This window comes from Sarcophilus harrisii, chromosome 1 (assembly GCF_902635505.1).
Source record: "Sarcophilus harrisii chromosome 1, mSarHar1.11, whole genome shotgun sequence".
Classification (NCBI taxonomy): Eukaryota; Metazoa; Chordata; class Mammalia; order Dasyuromorphia; family Dasyuridae; genus Sarcophilus; species Sarcophilus harrisii.
The window spans coordinates 117,924,594-117,946,301 of record NC_045426.1 but is presented as its reverse complement, the minus strand read 5'-3'; the positions used below and the strand labels follow the sequence as shown (position 1 = coordinate 117,946,301).

Here is a 21,708-nt window from a genome sequence, read left to right as displayed (position 1 = left end):
TTAGAGGCAGCTAGGTAAGCAATGGATAGAGTGTTATTTCTAGAGCCAGGAAGATCTAAGTTCAAATTCAATATTAGACACTTATGATCCTGGGCAAATCAATTAAAATTTCTGCTTCAGTTTTCTTGTCGATAAAATGGATAATAGCAGTTATCTCCCAGACTTGCTCTAAGGATCAAGTAAGATGATATTTCGTAAAGTGCCTGGCACATAGCAGCCACTTGAAAAATGCTTATTTTTTTCCTGCCTTCCTTGCCCAGTTCCCCTTGTTATCAAGAGTATTCATTCATGAGGTGACTGCTTAGGTATAGTCTGTGAACATGAAAAAGAATTAGTGATATCATCCTAAGCTCATTAGGGGAAAGAGTTGTTTGTCCTTCATTCTCAAAGAGAATCATGACATCAGGGAGGTGATGCCATGACATGAAAATGAACTGGATTTAAGGGAACTCCTTCCCTGTGCAAGGTCACCTGCCTCACTTTCCCCTCCAGAGCCATCTGGGTCCAGTGGCCAAATATAGATTAGAAGGACTGGGGATAGCCCTGAATGAAATGGGCCTTTTTAAGCTAAGGTCTTCAACAGGACACAATTTGATTGAGGCTGCACTCATTCAATGATTAAGACTAAGTAGCAGCTGAGGCAAAGAATCTCCTGTTTCACCTAGTCCAAAAAATCTAAATGAGTGAATGAATGGATAGATGGATGGATAAATGAATGAATGAATCTGAGAGGGGAAGATCCTCAGGATTTGTAGTCAAAGCAGAAATTACTGCTGTTTACAATCAGTCTGAGTTGATCAGAACCCAACTATGACCATATGGGGTTTGGCCTAAGAACTATTGGAGGGCAATTAGAATCAGATTGGTTTTAAGAAAAAAATCTAGCCAGTAAACTCCAAATATCTTAGGATGATTCAGAGATGCAAAAAAAAGAAAAAAGTGCTTTTAAGAGCATATAAAGATATGATGTCCTATATGAACAGAGGGAAGAAAGGAAGAGGAACAGAGGAAGGGAAAGGAGAGAGGGATGGAAGGAAAAAAGGAAGGGCAAAAAGAAAGAAACAAACAAACAAAAGTAAAGAAAGAAAAAAGAAAGAAGGGAGAAATAAAGAGAGAGAAGGGAGAAAGAGAGAAAGAAGGGAGAAAGAAAAGAAAAAAGGGAGAAAGAACGAAGAAAGAAAGAGAGAAAGAAGGGAGAAATAGAGAGAGAAAGAAGGGAGAAATAAAGAAAGAGAGAAAGAAGGGAGAAATAAAGAAAGAGAGAAAGAAGGGAAAAATAAAGAAAGAGAGAGAAAGAAGGGAGAGAGAGAGAAAGAAGGGAGAAAGAGAGAAAGAAGGAAGGAAGGAAGAAAGAAAGAAAGAAAGAGAGAAAGAAAGATGAGGAAGGAGAGAAGAATGGAGTGAGGGAGGAAGGAAAGTAGAAAGGAAGGGAGGGAAAGAAAGAAGAAAGAAAGAAAATAATAAAAAAAGGAAGGGAGGGAGGGAGGTAACAAAGGGAAGGAGGAAGAAAGGAAAGGAAGAGTCTTCCAACTGACCAATTCCAGGCCAGCTTATTGTTTGTCCTTAATCCTTGAAGAGAACCATGACATCAGAAAGATAATGCAAATGAATTAGATTCAAGGGCGGAAGTAGGATTTGGTGTCAGAGGACCTCAGTTCAAATCCTGAATTTGTTACTCGATCTCCATTTCCTCCTTTATAAAATAAAGTTTTGGATCAGGTGTTCTTTAAAGGCCCTTTCCAGATACAAAGGATGACCTGGTGATGGTGAGCACTCTGTTCTCTGAAATAGGAAAGAAACTTTAGAAGTCATCCAGTCCTCTTTCTACCAATAGCCTGATTGTTACCACTGATTGTTATCACAGAATGTGATCATTTCTTTTCCTCTCTCTGTGATGCTCCCATTCTAGGTATATGCCACTGGGCATTATATTTCTGATTGCTGGGAAGATCATTGAAGTTGAAGACTGGGAAATATTTCGCAAACTGGGGCTGTACATGGCCACGGTGCTTAGTGGGTATGTCATTTTTTGGATGGAGGGTGGGATGGGGTTGGGGAAAGAATGTTGCTGGGTTGCTGCTGACAAATGGTACCATGGGAAGAGACCCCTTCATCTGGAGCTGGAGAACTTGACTTGAATTTTCCCACCACTGTCTACTGCCTGCATGATCTCAGGCAAGCCCAAATAATATATAGCAAGAAAGAATATCCTGGACTTAGAGTCAGAAGTCCCATATTCAGGAAGTACCTTGGGTGATCTTGATGAACTCATTTCATATTTTCATCCTCAATTTATTCATCTGTAAAATATAGAAGTCCCCTAAAGTCTCTTCCTATTCAAAAATCTTAATGGCAAGCAATCTCTATATCCCAGTTTCCTCCTCTGCCAAATGAGAGTCTTGGACAATATGATCTCAGCTCTAGATCGTATTAACTCCTTTTATTTTGTTTAAATCAGACTTTCTGGCTATTTATTTTTTTTAAAAAGAGTTCTAAGACAAGTAGATACAAGATCTGCTCTTTAATTATTACATTAGAAATAGATTACACTGTGATGATTGCTGGCTTTTGGGACAATGAGATGACTTTATTGCTCCAGGCCTCCCAGTTGCTCAAAAATCATTCTCTGAGAACATCTTGTAGGGTTTTAGGAACATTCTAAGGAAATATTCATCTCACTGCTGGCATCTCTTGACTATCCAAATGCCTTCCAGGGCTTAGTTCTGTTTTGAAGCCTTTGATACCCCCTGGGCTATTATATCTGCCACTGCTCAAATTCTATAGTTTTTGAAGTTGACAAAAGCATTATTTTCAGTATAACCCAATGAGATTTATATCTCCATTTTAGAGATGAGGTAACTGAGGCTTGGAGTGGTTAAATGATATACCCAAAGTCACACATCAAGAGAACCAGCATGTAAAGGGCCCAACTTCCTAAACTGTGGTTTATGACCCCATATGGAGCCTTGTAACTGAATATGGGGATTACAAAAATATGATTTATCGGTAAATGTTGATTTGTACATCTGTTTTATACATCTATATACATGGGATCACACAAAAATTTTTCAGGCTTGGGGCAACTAGATAGTGCAGTGTGTAGAGCACTAGCCCTGGAGTCAAAGGATCTGAGTTCAAATCCAGTCTCAGACACTTAATACTTCCTAGCTGTGTGACCCTGAGTAAGTCACTTAACCCCAATTGAACTTAACCAGAAAAAACAAAATTTTCATGTGAAAAGCAGTTGCAAGTGGAAAAAGCTTAAGAGCCCTCCTCTATGGGATAAAAAACTGACCCCAGATTGAGGAAGACCTGAATTTGTATTCCTCTGCTGACACATATAGGATTCTGGGACCAGTCACTTAAATATTTGAGTGTTCTAAGCAATTTCTAAGACTATAAATTACAAATATGATGCCAACTTACATTGATAGATGTATTACACACATATACAAATATAGATATATACTTACATATACATACATACATACACATATTCAAAACACTTTAATGCTTTGATGGATCTATTATCCCAGTAAAAGTGGGCATTCCTCCTACTAGAATTATTATCTATGAAATTGTCTCTCTTTGTTTCCAGGCTTGCCATACATTCCATTGTAATCCTCCCACTTATATACTTGCTAATTGTAAGAAAGAACCCTTTCCGGTTTGCCATGGGGATGGCTCAGGCTCTGCTCACAGCCCTCATGATCTCTTCCAGGTAAATGAAGATATTTTGTTTTCCTGGTAACAAATAAGGTCAAAGGGAGTCTCTGAATCTTGTCTTTATCTGTCCCTTCCTCTATTTTGTAATGGCAGATGCAAAAACTCTATGGTTTTAGAGATAACCTTTAGATTGAAAAATAATATTCTTAGGGTCTTTTGGTAGTAATCATAGTGTCTCTACCTGGGAATATATTTCCTCTTCCTCTTTTGTAAATGTTTTTCATTTTTCCTAGTGTAAAACAATTTTTAAGGATTTTGTTGTAAGAGATGTTATTAGCCCTCAGAATTTTTGTAAATGTACTGAGTGGTAAATTTAATGCTTTATGCTTTTTAAGATTAACCTTCTAGAAGAAAAATAAACCTCAATATTCAAGAAGTATGGGGCTAGCATTCTGTAACTATGAGCTGTTTTCCATTTTTGTTTTCAGCTCAGCAACACTACCTATTACCTTTCGCTGTGCAGAAGAAAAGAACCAAGTAGACAGGAGAATCACCAGATTTGTTCTGCCCGTTGGTGCAACAATCAACATGGATGGAACTGCCCTCTATGAAGCAGTCGCTGCTGTGTTCATTGCACAACTCAACAATTTGGATCTGGACATTGGACAGATAATCACCATTAGGTGGGGTGAGGGTGTCATATAAATGTTCATCACTATAAAACACTCCTATATAGATCTCCCTATAAAGCACCTGTGACGATAGCTCAAGGCTATTTTCTCCAGTTAAAGATTGTGTTCCTTTGGTTTCTACTCTGTCTGCGTAGCCTTATCCCCAAGAATAACCAAAGCTACATATAATGAAACTCTTAAACTCAAGATCTTAGACATTATGGTTTCTTCTATGGGCATGTCTGTTCAATGAAATCAGCCTCAGAGTAGGACTGACCTAAAAGCTTCCTTACAATCTATCATATTGTGCCAATATTAGACCAAACAATCCCCCAAGCCTGCTCTGTAGTAGACTTGAACTTCGGATCTAAAATAAGTCAAACATTTCCTTCACCTTCTTGACCATCTTGGTTTGTTGTTCAGTCATTTTTCAATGGTATCTGACTCTTCATGACCCCGTTTGAGGTTTCCTTAGCAAAGATATTGGAGTGTTTTGCTATTTCCTTCTCTAACTCATTTTATAAAAGATGAGGAAACTGATGCAAACCGAGTAAAGTGACTTGGGCAGAGTCACACAGCTATTAAGTTTCTGAGGTCAAATTTGAACTCAGGTCCTGAATCCAGGCTCACTACTCTTTGAATTGTATTCCAAGATGGCTTTCAGATGAGAAAACTGACGTACATAACTTATGTGGCAGGACTTAGAACTAAGTACTGATTCCAATCTAGTTCTCTGAACATTTGTCACTTTCACTCAAAATGTTCCTAATTCATCTTTCTAAATTCCTCTAATTTTTTACCCTGACTACTAGAGTAATCTTTGGACCTATATTTAAAACAACCAGATAAACACACATTTATTCATTATCCTTTAACCATACACTTAAGTCATCCTCAGCCACTGGCCCTAGCCCAATAATAATATGTGAGACCCATAAAAATTGTTTTTAAAAAACCTTTGTTGATTCCACCTAGGAGTTTCTTGATCTTTCTAAAATTTTGTATTCCTTGTATATTTTGTACTCCTTGTATAGTGTAGATGTTTAATAAATGTTTCCTGAATTAAATTTGTTCACCTCACCTTCTGGTTACTCTGTCATCCCTTAAGACAGCCAATGGTGTGGTAGAGTACTAGACTTGGAATCAATAATCAACTGTGTCACTTTGAAGGATTCATTTAACTCCTCTGGGTCTCAGTATTCTCCTCTATAATGAGAGGAGTTTTGACTAAATGATCCCTTTGATCATGATGCACAGTAGATAGTACCTTAGGGCTAGAGTCAGGAATATCTGAATTAAAATCTGGACTGAGGCATTTATCTGCTATGTGACCCTGCCTCAGTTTCTTCAAATGTAAAATTACAGACCATAATGGCACCCCCTTCCCAAAGTTATCATAAGGATCTATTGAGAAAATATTTGTAAAGTGCTTAGCACAGTGCCTAGCCACATAGTAGAATATAATGAATGCTGATTTTTAACTTCTTTCTTTCTTTTCTTCCTTACTTTCTTCTTTTTTCTTTTTCTCCTTTCTTTCTCCCTCTCTTAGTTTTAACACTACAATAGAAAGATTACTATGAGACCCCTAGGCAGTTAAGATCCTCACAGTGGCACAAACTAAATCATATTTAACATCATAGAATTTGACCTTCTTGAAAATCACTGTGTGTACCATGAAGTTGTGAAATAACTAAATTCTGTTCAAGTACAATTTTATCTAGGATTGAATCTAGACTAGTGATAAGATCTCTGATCTTTGTATCTCTTTCGATGCACAGTGCTCTTCAAATGCCTAAGGGCTCCTTTTCTGTAAATGTTTACTAATTAAAATTAAATTCTAGATCCCTGAATACTCCATTTCTTAAAACTAGACCTGAGAATGTGAAAAGAGCCCTCTGAAAAGTTCTGTTTTCTTCTACTTAAAAAAAAAAAAAAAAAAAAAACCTTTGAATCAAAGACAAATTTTACTGAAGCCTCAGAAATTGCTTAAAGTTGAGTTTCAGGCATGAGGAAGTGGTATGTCTGGACTTTGTGGGGCAGAACTGAGGTCAAAGTCAGAATCCTCTTTGACTACATGTACTCTCCCAGTTCAGTCTACAGAAAATGTTGGTAATTCTTGATATGCCACAGTTTCCTGTTTGGTAAGCCAAAGTGGTCTAAAATGCAGTTGTGGCCACGAAACCATTCCTTTTTGCAAAGAAGTGGTGTCATGGACTCAGCCTAAGTCACCTACTTACCAGGAAGAGAGAAGCTCTGTTGAAACTGAGGCAAACCAGAGCCCAGACTTTGAGCTGGGCTGCAGACATGTAACCAAATTGAGCAGTATTGGCAGGACGCTTGAAATTTTGTAACTCATGGTGGAGATTTATATGTGGAAAGTACTTCAGTAATACAATAACAGTAACATATTTATAAAACTTTTTAAGGCTCATATTTTTCCTATAAGAGCTATGTGGCGATAGGTAGTTTAAGAATTATTTATCTTACTGATTTTAGAGAAGAATTGGAACTCAAGAGGTTAAATGATTGATCCATAGTTACATAGCTTAGTATAAGAGCCATGGTTCAAACTTAGGGTGCCTTTCCATCAAACAATACTACTGAAACTTGAGAAGTATAGAGGATTTCACCTGAGAGTAATTTGGTAGAAATAAAGTGTCAAATATCTAGTCATTTGATCTATGTGAAATCTATAATTCGAAGGAAAAGATAAATTGGAAAACACAATTCTCTGCCTCAGACTTAGGAATTCCTGGGTCCAACCGAAAACAAGTTCCCACAATAATATTCATTTTTTTCTCACTGACTAAAGCTTTAGGAAGTGTATTGATAAGGCAATGGATTCCCCAATTAGAGAGTGAGCAGAGACTTTAGTCTTTCTACGGATCATCCCCATTCTTAATAATAGTGCCTGGCAAATGCTAGTACATTTGTCATTCATTTGTTGTTCATTGTCAATCAACCATCCTTGACTGACTGACAAGAATGTTGAGGGGTCTCTGAAACATGCTGTAGGAGGATCTATTGAAAAAAAAAAAAAAAGGAATGGTCATATGGAACACTTAGGGGAAACCTGCTAGATATTTTCAAAACAGATGGAAGAGAAATCTAACTCGTCCTGCCTTATCCCAGAGAGCAGAAGTTGAATCAATGAGTGGAAATTGTACTGAGGTCTACTTTTGCTAAATAAAAGGGGAAAAAACTCCTTAGAAAATCAGGCAAAAGTGGAATGGATTGCCTTGGTAAGTAATGGGTTCTCTTTAGTAGAAGACCTTAAGTAAAGACTAGATGGGATTGCTTGTAGGATATGTTATAGAGCAAAGCTTCCTAAACTATGGGTCATAACCCCATATGTGGGGGTTATGTGGGGATCATGGAATTATGATTTATTATCAATAAATGTTTGATATATATACCTATTTTATATACCTAGGGTTATGTGAAAACATTCTCTAGGCAAAAGGGAGATATGAGTGGAAAAACCTATTATAGTAGAGATTCTCCATCAACTAAAGGGTTATTTAAATAATCTCTAGGCTTTCCTTTTTACTCTAAAATTCTCTATGGATAGAGCACCAGATTTGAAGTCAAGAAGATCTGAATTCAAACCTGTATTTAGATAGTTATTAGCTGTGTCATCCCAGCCAAGTAATTTAGTCCATCTGTGTCAGTTTCCTTTTCTGTAAAATATAGATGATAATGGTATCTACCTTTCAGAATTACGATGATCAAATGAGATAATAGTAAAGCTCTTTGTAAATTTTAAGTGCTGTATAAATATTATTGTTGCTCTTTTTTATAATTATAACTGTGTCAGCTTTTGAACACTTTGCATTCTGTTTTTTAATTTGCTAAAAGTTCACTCTCCAAGAGTACTAATCATTTTCTCATAATCAAATCCAATTTACTTTTCTCCATCCTCATTTGCTTGCAGTATTTTACATAAGGTTGCTCCTGCTTTCTGCACACTTTCTCAACTATGACTTCTGTAATCTGTAACATTGTGCTTTAGGGGTTCCCCTCCTATTTCTCTTACCAAGCCTTTCTCTTTCTGTCTGTTTTCCATTCTTTTCTTTTCCTCCTAATGTGACTATCTCCCAATGATCTCTCTTTGATATTTTATTCATTCTATACTATCTCTTGTAGTCACGTTCATTATTTACCACTAAGTAAACACTTCTGTACTCCAGATAGAATTTACAGCTATTTAACAATGTAGGGACCCAAAGATCACCTTATAATAGACAGATTAAGATACTGAAGATATCAACTTATAAAACCTGATATGCTCTTTCTTGTGATATTCTCAAACCATTCTTCCTGTCTACCAGCTGCATGAAAAGATAAAACAATTCCCTTCTCAGAGCCTCAGTCTGTACATCTATTTTAAAAAAGGAGGGGAAGAATAATACTTGCAAATCACTAGTTAATGGAGTTGTTAGGAATGTATTTTGTGAACCTTATCAAATAAACAAATGAATGAAAGAAACTATATTTATTAAACATTTCTCATGTGTTAAGTTCTGGAGATACAAATTCTTTTTTTTTTTTTTTTTTTTTTTTTTTTTTTTTTTTTTTTTGGAGCAGTTGGGGCAGAGTACTAATTATTAAATTCCATTAAGGCCAAACTACAAATCTTTTAGAGAAGCTAGGTGGTACAGTATGGATAAAGTGCTGGGCCTGAAATCTGGAAGAGTTCAAATCTGACCTCAGACACTTCCTAGCTATGTGACCCAGAATAAATCGTTTCACTCTCTTTGTCTCAATTTCTTTCTTTGTAAAATGAGCTCAAGAAGGAAATAGCAAATTACTCCAATACCTTTGCCCCCCCCCAAAAAAAAAAAACCCTAAATGGGTGATGTCATGAAGAGTCAGAAATGACTAAAAAAAATGACTACAATATGAACCTTCTTCTGACTACATCAGCAAGACGTAATTTCCCTCTCCTCTAAAACTCTTCTTCATTTGATGGCTGTAAATATTCATGCCATTTGCCTTATTTCCCTACTAGGTCATAAGCTTCTTGAGGGCAGAGGTAGGATATAATCCTCCTTCCTTTGCCCCCACAGAATTACATAGTTATGAACTTTTCTTGGTTTGATTTAGGAAAGAAGTGGTAACTTGTCAGGTATAAGACAGGACTTTAAAAGGAAGATTACATTTCCAACTCCTTTTCTTGTGTATATGTTTTGGCCATAGTGTCACAGCAACGGCTGCCAGTATTGGAGCTGCGGGAGTGCCCCAAGCGGGGCTAGTCACCATGGTCATTGTACTGAGTGCTGTTGGCCTGCCAGCCGAAGATGTCACCCTCATCATTGCTGTCGACTGGCTTTTGTGAGTTGTGCTTTTCTGACTGAAAACAGCTATAACAACCTCATTGATCTTAACAGGGTGGGTGGACAACTTCTTTCAAGATGGGCCAAGGAGCCATGTGCTATCTAAATTTCTTTCCAATGAGGCCATCTGATAAGGTGCTTAAAAATTAACTCATCATAATAAAGATAAGTGCTGATTTTAAAATCAGTGAAAAAAGTGCTGATTTTAAATTCACGCTGATTTAAAATAAAGTGCTGATTTTACCAATAAAGAAAATCACCATCATCTCATCTGATCAGGCCCAAGGTTAGATATTGGGCAGGGAACAAAAAGACAGATAGTAGTGAGATTAATGACTATCCATTGCCAAGGTGTCTCCTACCTAGTCCCAGACCTCAACAATCTATTGATCATAACATTTTAAAGCTTGAAAGACCATAGGATTTATTACACAAAAGAGGACTTAGAGAACATTTAGTCCAGCTCCTTCAGTTTATTGGTGAGAAAACTGAGGCACAGAAAATGCAAGTCACTTACCAAGAAGTCACACAGGTGGCTATAACAGTGCAGGGATCCAAACTCAGATTTTCTGGTTACAAATGCAATGTTCTGTCTGCTTTGTGACAGATTCTAGTTCAATTCCTTCATTTTATGGAAAAGAAAACTGAGTCCTGAAAAATGGAAGGGCCTTACACATGATCACATATTATGGCAAGAGGACTCAAACCCAGGGTTTCTGCCTCCAAATCCACTCTTTCCTTGACTTCAGCCTCTTCTACAAACACATCTTCCCAAGAGTCCCCAGGATACTGAATAATTCAGGAGGAAGCTCCTTCTCTTATGGGGATGCTACAGTAGAAAGCTTCGTACCAGTCTTTTTCTATGTCTTTGGGGACTTCAGAGATTGAGTTAGAATTAGCCGGGTCACCACAAAGAAGGGATGTATTTTGCAGTGTTCTATAAGGAATATGAACTGCTGCAGGGTGGCACCGTAATGCATGAAGCACCAGGTCTGGAGTCAGGAAGACTCATCTTCCTCCAGCTTTAAATACTTATTAACTGTGTGGCCCTGGGCAAGTTACTTAATCCTGATTACCTCAGTTTCCTCATCTGTAAAATGAGCTGGAGGTAGTTTTCTTTCCCAAGAAAACCCCTAATGAGGTCACAAAGAGTTGACCATGACTGAGAAATAACTGAACAACAATATAAAGACTATAGAATCAACTCTAAAACTGGAAGAGCCATTAATTTTTATGTGTTGTCTTCTCTCATCAGAATGTAATCTCTCTGAGGCTAAGGATTGTTTTTCTTTCTATTTGCTACTTGTATTCTTGATACTTAGCATAATATCTGGCACATATCAAGGCTTAATAAATGGTTTTTGACAAGACTTGACATTAATTGCAGGCTGATTGTATTACAGAAAAGAAAACTTGAACCTAGTGAATTTTGAACCAAATAAGTGACTAGACCAAAGCAACATGAATAGTAAAGGTCAGAAGCAGGATTTTAATCCACATCTTCTAATTCCAGAACCAAGTCAATCTCTCTCTTGCTTGTCCCACTCATTACCATGGCATTCACTTCTGAGCTCACTGAAAACAGAAAGCAGCCAATTGATCCAAAAGAGGATCAATCAGTCATCGACTATGTCCCATGTTGGCACAAGCTAATTTAGTCTATCTGTATTTTTCACAAGAATGAGGTTTTGTCCAACTCTTGGAAGTAAAGGTCACTTTTCTCTGAAGCCTCAAGATTTGTCTTTCTCAGAGGATTACACTTCCTTGATTGAACTGGGTGTGTTTAACTTAGAGGAAAAAAAAATCTAGAAAGGGTGTAAAAGCTGTCTTCAAGCTTTTAAAGGACTAGTATGTCTCTCTCCTCCTCTACCCCTCTCCTCAGAGAGCAGAGCTAGGAATGAGGAGTAGAAGTGGCAAAAAGGTGAATCTAGGCTTGATGTCAGGCAATATATTCTAATAAAATTATACAAAAATAGAATTTAATGGGTTCCCCTTCACTGTAGGCTTTCCCCTCATCAGGCATGTTGTCCATGATTTTTGTTCAGGTACAAATAGACCCAGATCTCCTTTTCTGATCTTCTTTTCTACTGGACACTCTGATTCTGTTAAAGTCCTACCACCTCCTGCTTCCTCTAAGAAACAAATGCCAAGTCTTATCTATTCTGCAGTGACAGAATTACTCACATCCATCCCCTTGTCTCACTCACATGTAATTCAACCTTTGTCATCTCTCCCTGGACTGTGCCAATAGATACCTAATTGGTCTCCCTTTGTCAAGTCTCTCTGTACTCGAAACTACTCTCACACAGCTGCCAAAGTGATATTCTTACTGTATAGTTCTGACCTTGTCACTCTTCTACTTGAAAAGCTCCAGTGTCTCTCTTTTGCCTTTCCAATTAACTTCTATTTGGCTTTGAAAGCTCTTCACAATCCAGTTCTGGCCTACCTTTCCAAGGTTATTATGTATTCTCCAACCAAAATGGTCTATTTGCTATTCCTTGCGCATGATTTTTCATCTTCCATGTTTGTGCGTGTGTACAAACTGTGCTCCATTCCTGGAATACACAACTTCTTTACCTGCACTCCTTAAAATTTCCTTCAAAGTTCAATCCAGGAGATACTTCTAACAAGAAGCCTTTTATCATTCTAATTTCCAGTGCTTTCCCTCCTTTACACCCCTAAAAAAATTTCTTTTATTTATTTTTACTGTATTTTGTAATTACTTATGTTTGTATGTGTTGTTATCCCTAGTAGAATGTAATTCCTTGAGGTCTTGGATATTTGTATTTATATCTTCAAGACTTAGCATATAGGAGGCTCATAATATATGTTTATTGATCAGTGAATCAAGTTCCAACCTACATATATGCCTGCTTTGGTATTGGCCACTATAATGGGTAATTAATAATAACTAAACAAATAATCTAAGCATAGATGAATTATCAGCAAGGCATCCAACAGAATAGGTCAATGTACTTCCCTTCCCCAGTTAGTAAAAAAAAAAAAACCCAAATATAGAATAAATCAGATTTTTATATCCCCCTCCAAAATTAAGTAAGTCCAAAAAGTCTGCTTAATTATTATAAAAATAATTAGCCAGAATATGAAATAAGATAACCCCTAAAGTTTTCTTCAGTTAGAAATTAGATTTTCTAAGTTGGGAGGGGGAAAAATAAGTTTTGGGCCAGTTGAGAGGGAAATGAGAGTTCTATTTAACATGAAAAAATATTGATTATATTCACCTGCATGAAACATAATCTATGATCTACCATAAAAAGCAAAAAATAAAGAATACATGTGGTAGCACAAGATTGAGTCAGTATTCAAAGATAAAATCGATTGGTCCTTCAGATTGCATTTTATACGTGATCTTCATTTTATCTTAACACTCTGATACAGTAGAAAGAACACTGGAGTTAGCATTGGGATACCTGGATTCAAGTGTGGGAAAGTTATTAATGGCCTACTAAATTTTTTTATTTCATTTTTTGAATGGGTGGGGATTATGGAGCAGAGCCAAAACAAGGTGTTAGCATAGCTCAAGCAAGGTTTGGGAACTGTGTTTTTGCTACTACTATTAGAACATGTGAATTAAATATGAGAACAGGCAGGTAATTTATCTCTCTGGGAGCCTCGATTTTCTCATCTATAGAATACTGACTATATAAAGATAAATATCATAAAGTATAGTTTCTAACAATAAACTTTTATGTAACAATAAAATTATACCTTCTTGCATATTGTAGAATAGGCATTTACCCTTCTTTTAGTCACAGTTTCATTGAAAAGCTATGGCTTCAATGTGTTTCAGTAATTAAATCTACTGATCTAATTCCAAACTTCCATATGTACTGTTATACTTCAGTTCCAAGAGAGACAGGAGGAGGTAGGGAGGGAGGGGGGAAGGAAGGAAGGAAGGAGGGAGGAAAGGAGGGAAGGAGGGGAAAAGGGAGGGAGGGAGGGAGAGAGAGAGAGAGAGAGAGAGAGAGAGAGAGAAAAAGTGGGGAGGGAGGGACAAAAGTGCAAACAAGGTAGGGGCAACTAGGTGGCTCAGAGGATAGTGCTCTGAGCCTGGAGTCAGAAAGACTCATCTTCCTGAGTTCAAATCTGGCCTCAGACACTTACTAGCCTCTGTGACCCCAGCAAGTCACTTAATCCTGATTACCTCAGTTTCCTCATCTGTATAATGAGCTAGAGCAAGAAATGGCAGACCACTCCACTATCTTTACCAAGGAAACCCCAAATGGGGTCATGAAAAGCGAAATATAATTGAAATAACTGAACAATAGGTATAGTATGGATGTGAGTAAAGAAATAGTTGAAACAGGGAGACCAATTTAAAAGTTATAGCAATAATCCAGGAGAGTGGTGATGAGGGCCCAAATGAAAATTGTGGCTATATGAGTGAAGAAAAGGGCATGTATGAGAGAAATATGGAAATCAAATAGACAAGATTTCGCATTTGATTGGCTATGTGGAATTAGGATAAAGAGGGGTTAAAGTTGACAGAGATCACAAATGACTATTTGAAAGTATCATAGTACTAGAGGATTAGAGATGGAAGTGTCTTTAGAGGCCATTAAGATTTATCCCCTCATCTTATAGATGAGGAATCTGAGGCCTATTGAAGGGAGGCTTATTGAAGATCGTGCAGATCTAGTAAATGGTGGACAGCAAGTCCATCACGCTATCCACTACCCCGTAGAAGTGGTGCTATAAACAAAAATATAAAAGTTTGGAAGGTTATATTTAGAGAAAAATGAGTTACGTTTTGGAACATGTTGGTGTTTGAGATTCTTATGGCACATTAAACAAAAAATCTGATATTTGATGATGTGAAACTAAAATCTCAGGAGAAAGACTAGAGTTGCATATACATTTGGGAGTCAACCTAAAGATGAAATTTAAACCCCTGAGAGCTAATGAGGTTCCCCAGTGAGGATATATAGAGAGAGAGAAGTGGGGGCCCCATAGCATTGTCTTGGGGTATACCTAGAGTTAGGGGCACCAGGAAGTGATCAGAAAGGGGGAGAACCTAAACAGCAGTATTATGAAATCTAGAGAGGAAAGAGTAGCTAGGAGGTAATGAACAGTTTCAAATGCTTCAGAGAGATCAAGAACAATGAAGATAGAGAAAAGGTCATTAGATTTGACTATTAAGAGATTATTAGTAACTTTGGAGAAAATAGTTTCAATTGAACAGTAAGAGATTGCCCCAAAGTGAATTGGTTTGCTTCGGGAGATATTATGCTCCCTTCTTTAATGGTCTTTATACAAAGTTTGGATAATTCCTTATCAAGTACTTTGTAGAAGGAATCCATTTTCAGGTATGAATTGAACAAAATGACCATTGAGATCTGTTCCATTTCTGAAATGCTCTAATTTGCTGTCCTGATTGGAAACCAAATAACTTCCATTTCATATCCTTCAACCTAAGATTTAAAAAAAAATTAAATTCTGTCTAACCCAAGGACTCTCTCTTCTAGGGACCGGTTCAGGACCATGGTGAATGTCCTTGGTGATGCATACGGAACAGGAATTGTAGAGAAGCTTTCTAAAAAAGAACTGGAGCAAATGGATGTCACATCTGAAGTCAATATTGTGAACCCCTTTGCCTTGGAATCTACAATACTTGATAATGAAGATGCAGAGACCAAGAAATCTTATGTCAATGGAGGCTTTGCCATAGATAAATCTGACACTATCTCATTTACTCAAACATCACAGTTCTAGAGCCCCTTTCATACCCAGGGCTGGGAACATTTCAGGACATCACCACAAGAGGGATCTCTCAGCAAATTAAAACATAATTAAGAGGGGGGAAAGCAATTAGTCAACCTGAGTGCTTTTGATTTGATTTCCAGATTATTTTCTATATTGGATGTTCAACTCTTGCTCAGAAAGCCGACCAAGAAAGAGGGGGAGAGAAAGAGGTAAAAGGAATGATTAAGAGAGAAGTTGAATTATCTGCATTTTAAAAAAAAAATTATCACTAATGGATTTGAAAGTGACTGTTGGAATCACAACCATAAAATGAAGCAAAGATTGTTCAATTTTCTCGGGCATAGTTCAATTCTTCGCTTTTTTTTTTATTCTTCTGCCATTCTGAGCCCAGGACTTCATTTGAACTCTATTTTGATATGTGTTTCCTTTTGCTTAACACATTCTATTTTTTTTTTCCTTTTTTGGCAGATTATACTGTATCCAAATGGTCCACTGAATAATGTGCCAAACTATCCATTTTGCACTTTTGTCTGAAGCAAAATACTTTGGAAAGAAAACAGACCGTCACAGTACTGCAATAAATATTTTTAGATGGGGGAGAGGGTAGTGGTGGTCTTGTTTTGTGTTTTAAAAGTACTGTATTGGAAATCTAGGAACAATTAATACCACCACCACCACCACCACCATGATGTTCATTATCTATTATATACAATTTTTTTCATAGAGTTGCCAGAGGACAGAATTGAATTGTCAATGTGAAATCAATATTTTCCTTGTTCTTCAAAAGCAACAACAAAGCCACTGTTAATAAGCCTGGGTAGCTTGTGAGAACTTCCTCATCAGGGTTCACAGAAGAAAAAAGTGAGTCTGGCTCTTACAGTACCATCTTCTGGTACTGTACATCCAGCCCCAGGACAGATGGAGGGAATAAAGCCAGTGCTTTAGGACTTCCAGAACTTAGCTGCTAAAAAAGAAAAATCCCTTCATCTCTGCTCTGTAGAAGATAATAAGACAGTATACCACCAAGCCACTCACAGACTAGATAAATTCCACCATCTTTGTCTTTTTGATTCCATCCAGGTCTGAATGAAAGGGTTTCAAACTGTCAGCCAAGCTGTATTTTACTAAATGTCCTGGACTGAATAAATCTCAAGGACCAAAAAAGGACTGTGCCTATGATGGACTTCCACAGAGAAGGAGCTCCATAGTGTCCAACGTTTGTATGGAATACCCTAAGGGAGTCTCTTCCATTCTTTGATCCTCATTATTCTCCCATGGGGAGCTGTCCAGCTCTAGTGGTCATCATTCTTCTGAAGCATAAGGAAGCTCATGCTTTGACTGTTCTCCATTTGTAAATAATGCTTAGCATAAACTGCACTTACACTGTTGTCCAAGATAATCAAGTTTCTGCAGTATTAGTCCATTTCAACCTACACTTTTGTATTTAAGAAAATCAGGAAATGTGCCAAAGAACAATGACAAGAAAAATAAATGTGGGTATAGACTGACTGCACCTTAAATTAAGTTTGTGAGATTTAAAAAATGCTGTATGTAATCCCAGCCCCAGAAAATCTCCAGTGTGATGCTCTGTGAATTTTAGAATCTCAGTATCGGTGTTGTTTATATGAAATAAAACTCTCTCTCTAAACAAAGAAAAGTTGGCCTTAGAATGACTCCCCCTATCTTGACCATGAACTCACTGATTAGTAACACTAAAGTTTCTAGGATTGTTTATTAACTGGGGATCTTCTTTGTTTTGGAATCAGTTTGTTATCTGCTGCCTAACTGCATTATGCTGCTGTTAAGTCATAAAGGAGAATAAGGTTGCCATTTAAATCTAAAAAAATTATTTCCTTCAACATTTCCTCCCACCCCTTCCTTCCCTCCTTGAGTATAGATAGATATAAAGATAAATCATTTCTGTTTTATATAGTATCATAGATCTAAATCCAGAAGGGACCTTAAAGTTCACTTAGTCCAATAGCCTCATTTTACAGGAGAGGAAACGGTCTTAGAGATAGTAAAAGATTTGCCCAAAATCACAAGTAGGAAGTATCCAAGTTAGAGTCAGAACTCAGGCCTCTTATTCCAAAGCTAGTATTCTTTCTATACCATTCTATCCTATTTTTTCTATATACCACCACTGTCTACTCACCTACCATATAATCTCATGCAGTCAAAAAAGATGTTGACAAATTGTAGATTAAAAATTCTGATAACTACCATGTAGCACCTAGCCATGTGTTACCATATGCATAGCACCCAAAAATGCATAGCAATACAAAATACACACTCTCTTCCAAACCTTTTAAATTTATCTCTTTTGATGCTCACAATAATCTTATAAAATAAGTAGTATAGGGATTATCATCCATGTGTTACAGATGGTCTGTTAAAAGGGAGTATGTCTATGAGAGCGGCGGTAGGAAATGGATGAGCTGGGATTTGAATCCAGGTCTTCTGACTCCTAAATCAAGCTCTCTTGCCACTACATGTTACAAATAGAATACAAGTTTACATTCTCTGGAAGCTGAGTGCACAGAGTCCCAAGAATCTGAAAAGAACTCTTTTCTAATGATCTATATCTTGGAATCAAAGAATCTAAGTTTGAATGCCAACTCTAGTATTTATCAGCTCTATGTAATCTTTGGAAAAATTACTTCATCTCTCTGAATCACAACGTGCTCCTCAAGTTGGTCATTTCTAAGGTCTCTTTTAGCTTTCAATCCTGTAGTTCTTTGCAGAAGCTTACTTCCAAACAATCATGAGACCTCCATTCAAGAGTGTTGATGGAGCACCACATTCCAATTCCAACTCTTTCACAACCTACATGACTTTGGGCAAGTTACAACATTCTCTAAGCCTCAGTTTTCCCATCTAAGGGACTGGATTAGATGACCTCTAAGACCTCTTTCAACTCAATTTATGACCCTATGATCTTTTCTCCTTGCTATACTTTGAAGTTGCAGGAAGAAAAGAAAAGCTTGAGAAAATGGGTCATATAATTCCCATTCTTATCTAATAGCAATCACAGGGCCAAAATCTAGTGCTATTCTGACAGTGCTTAATCAGATTTTACAATCTTAATCGTAGAAAAAGATGAGATTACAGGAAGAGCTTTTATAATGTCACAATAATACTGGTTTTAACTATTCTTATTTAAGTTATGAAACAAAGCAAATAGGATCAGAGAATTTTAGATTTGGAACAGGACTTAGAACTCACTTCCTTCTTTCATGTTATAGATGAAGGAATTGAGGCCCAGAAAGGGGAAGCTACTTAGTCACATCATTATTAAATGACAGGATTCAAATCCAGATTCCCAGACATTAGTTCCAAATGTTTGTTCTATGATATCATAGCTTCTATCTCCTGACTCTGTACAATATCACAACCCATTGTACAATAACTATCCCATGAAGTGTGCCTAAATCTTAACCTGCTATAGTGTCTCAGAATCTTGTATAGCTTTTCATTGCTTCTGGTGAATTAACTAGACCTTGAGCTGCTGTTTCATGGATGCCCATCTTGGCCCTCCTGTTATGACAGTTCAGAATTGATGGGCTTCTGAACTTTCACTCAAAATGCACCCCCATTGAGGGAAGAGCTCCCTATTATGGCACAAAATCACTGGTGACCATTACACAGCACCACAATTGTCAATAATAAAGCAGAAATATCATTAGGTAGAATCTTCTTCATAGGTCCAGAGTTAGAATGGACCTCAGAGGCCAGTGAACCCAACTTTCTCCTTTCAGAAATGAACAGACTGAAGCTTAACCACTTACCTAAGGTTTCACTAATTATGCCAGAAGTAGGATTTGAAATTCCCTGAATTGTTGTTCATGTCACTACATTGACCTTTGATTAAATTAAATCTAAAGTTTGGGAAGAACTAATAAAGGATGGCATTACAATGAATCAGATTAGTGAGTTTTAAAACCACATAGATAAATATAAATATAGCATAGTGAACACTGGCCATTGGATCAAAAGAGAGTTTTAAAAATTTGTCAAGTATTTACACTTGCTGTTTCCCTCGATCTTTACAATTCCCTCTATGATACTGGTAATTGCCAAATATCCTTGTTAAAGGCCATTCACTATAGTGGGAAGAATGGTAGATCTAGATATAAAAAATCTGGGTTCAAAATCACACCTCCATCACTATGCATGTGACTTTGAGCAACTCTCTAAGTCCATGAACCTATAATGAAAACATTTTAGTTCACAAAGTACTGTGACTATTCCAAGATTACAAGGCCAGCTTATAAATAGCAGAGGAGAAACTAGAACTCAGCTCTTCCAATTCCCCTCCTAACACTCTTTCTACTGGACTCTACTTAGTTGAGCTTTGTGTTAAAATACAGACTCATGGGAAACTTAAATATTTCAATGAATTTGTGATCTTAGTGTTATGGGCATTCTTTCCAATGATGCATGAACATGTTACTTAATTTCTCATTGTGGAGTCTGTTCTCTTAGGCTTGCAGAGCAAGATTGGATTTGTATTTTTAGAAACATACAGTAACGTATGCATATGTGTATATGTGTATGTATACATGTTTGCATATACAAATCTATATCCATATATACATATACTGTATTTTGTCAATGTGAGTATATATATATATATATATATATATATATATATATAAATATATATGTATGTATAAGTGGAAAGATATATGTAAACTTGTGTGTATATATGAAAGGATAGATACATGGAAAGATATGTAGGTATATTTGTATGTTTGTATATATAGATAGAAAGATAAGTATGTATACTTGTGTGTATGCATGTAAGGAGAGATGCAGGGAAACATTTGTATGTGTACTTGTGTGTACATAAAGATAGATGAAAAGATGTAAACCTACTTATGTAAATATATAGATAGATAGAGAAAAGATGCATGTGTACTTGTATGTATGTATGTATAGATAGATGGAAAGATAGCTCCTCCTTCAGCCACTTCTACGTAATTTTTTGTTAGTAGAATTGACCTGTAACCTTCATACATCTACCATGTGCCTTTTGATTGCCCATTGGATAACCAATGAAAAACATCTATATTTGTCTTTAAAATCAAATGCATTTCTTCTAAATGAGTTTGGGGTGTTTTGGAATCAGAGGACACAGATCTGAATTCCCTGACGGTCCCTATCTAGAGATAGTTTCTATCTCTGAAAAATGAGGCCCTCCCCAATGTCTGAATCCTATGATCTTATGAATAAGCACTGAATCAAATCTTGAAACAAATGTATTGATTTTTTGCTTCTTGTCTCCTACTTTTTTTGAAGCTACAATGGGAAAGAGAACATTCTAATAAGGCAGGTAGAACCTGAAGCACAAAAAGAGAAATAAAAATAAAGCTTAATGGCTCTATCTCTTCAGCAAACATTTGGCTGCAAATTCTCCCCTTTGAAGTCATAAGGCATACCAGTGGCATTGTTATTAGATTATTTAAGGCTGAAATCTCTTCATATGGTTGGTATAAACAAGTCCTCTGAATCAGTCTGAATCAGTAAGAGGAACTTGGGGAACTGCTTTTCCTGTCTTTTGACCTCCCTCTAAATGCTTTCATCTTTGTCTATATCTTTCCTCAAACACAACTTCCAAAATTTAAGATAGTATTCCGCTTGACCAAGGGAGAATATATACTTCAATATGGCTACAGTGATATATTCTGTGAGAAAATGAAGTCCATTTATTTGAAGAAAACTCTTGTTTCTGTGACATTTGGACAAGATAGTTCAGGTTGAAAGTAATTTTTTTGAGAATTGAACATGTAATTTGGAAAAGTACAGAATTTAATCACTTATGTTTTCTCTGAAGAAAGTAGTGTGGGAAGCTGAAATATCTTTATTCACAATCTTTCTACAGTTGGCAATGCCCAAGTATTATGGTGATAGGAAAATTGTGACATGCACACAGCTCCAGATTTATGAATTTTAAATCCCTTTACTGATATCTAGCCATGAAGGCATATCAAATATCTGTATGTATAAGTTGAGAGGGTAATTGGCTTAGAAGATAAAATACCAACCCTAGAAACCAGAAGATTTGAATTCAAACCTTACCTCTGACATCTAGTTATGTGATCACAAGCAAGTTATTTAAATTCTGTAAAGCAATTCTCAGATTTATCTACAATGGGTTCCTTCTAATCTGTGGATGGGACCCAGTTTTCATGTTGATGAAATCACAGATCCTATATACTTACATATGTACACATATGCATAAATATATGTGTATATACTTAGCCTAATGTTGCCCCAAGTAATATTCCACAATTTTGTGGCTATTTGTG

General features: G+C 36.7%; 1 protein-coding gene across 2 annotated transcripts in view; it reads left to right on the top strand.

The window, feature by feature from the left end:
- SLC1A1 (solute carrier family 1 member 1) overlaps nt 1-17,054 on the top strand; it is a 108,914-nt gene extending 91,860 nt beyond the window's left edge. The window contains exons 8-12 of one of the 2 annotated variants that reach the window (XM_003762127.4): nt 1,910-2,017; nt 3,599-3,721; nt 4,155-4,349; nt 9,537-9,671; nt 15,160-17,054. In XM_003762127.4, the coding sequence (XP_003762175.1) occupies nt 1,910-2,017; nt 3,599-3,721; nt 4,155-4,349; nt 9,537-9,671; nt 15,160-15,406 (808 nt within the window). In that variant the 3' untranslated portion in view covers nt 15,407-17,054. The remainder of the gene's footprint in view (nt 1-1,909; nt 2,018-3,598; nt 3,722-4,154; nt 4,350-9,536; nt 9,672-15,159) is intronic. The other variant, XM_031962188.1, reaches the window with a different exon arrangement.
- The last annotated feature ends 4,654 nt before the right edge of the window (nt 17,055-21,708 follow it).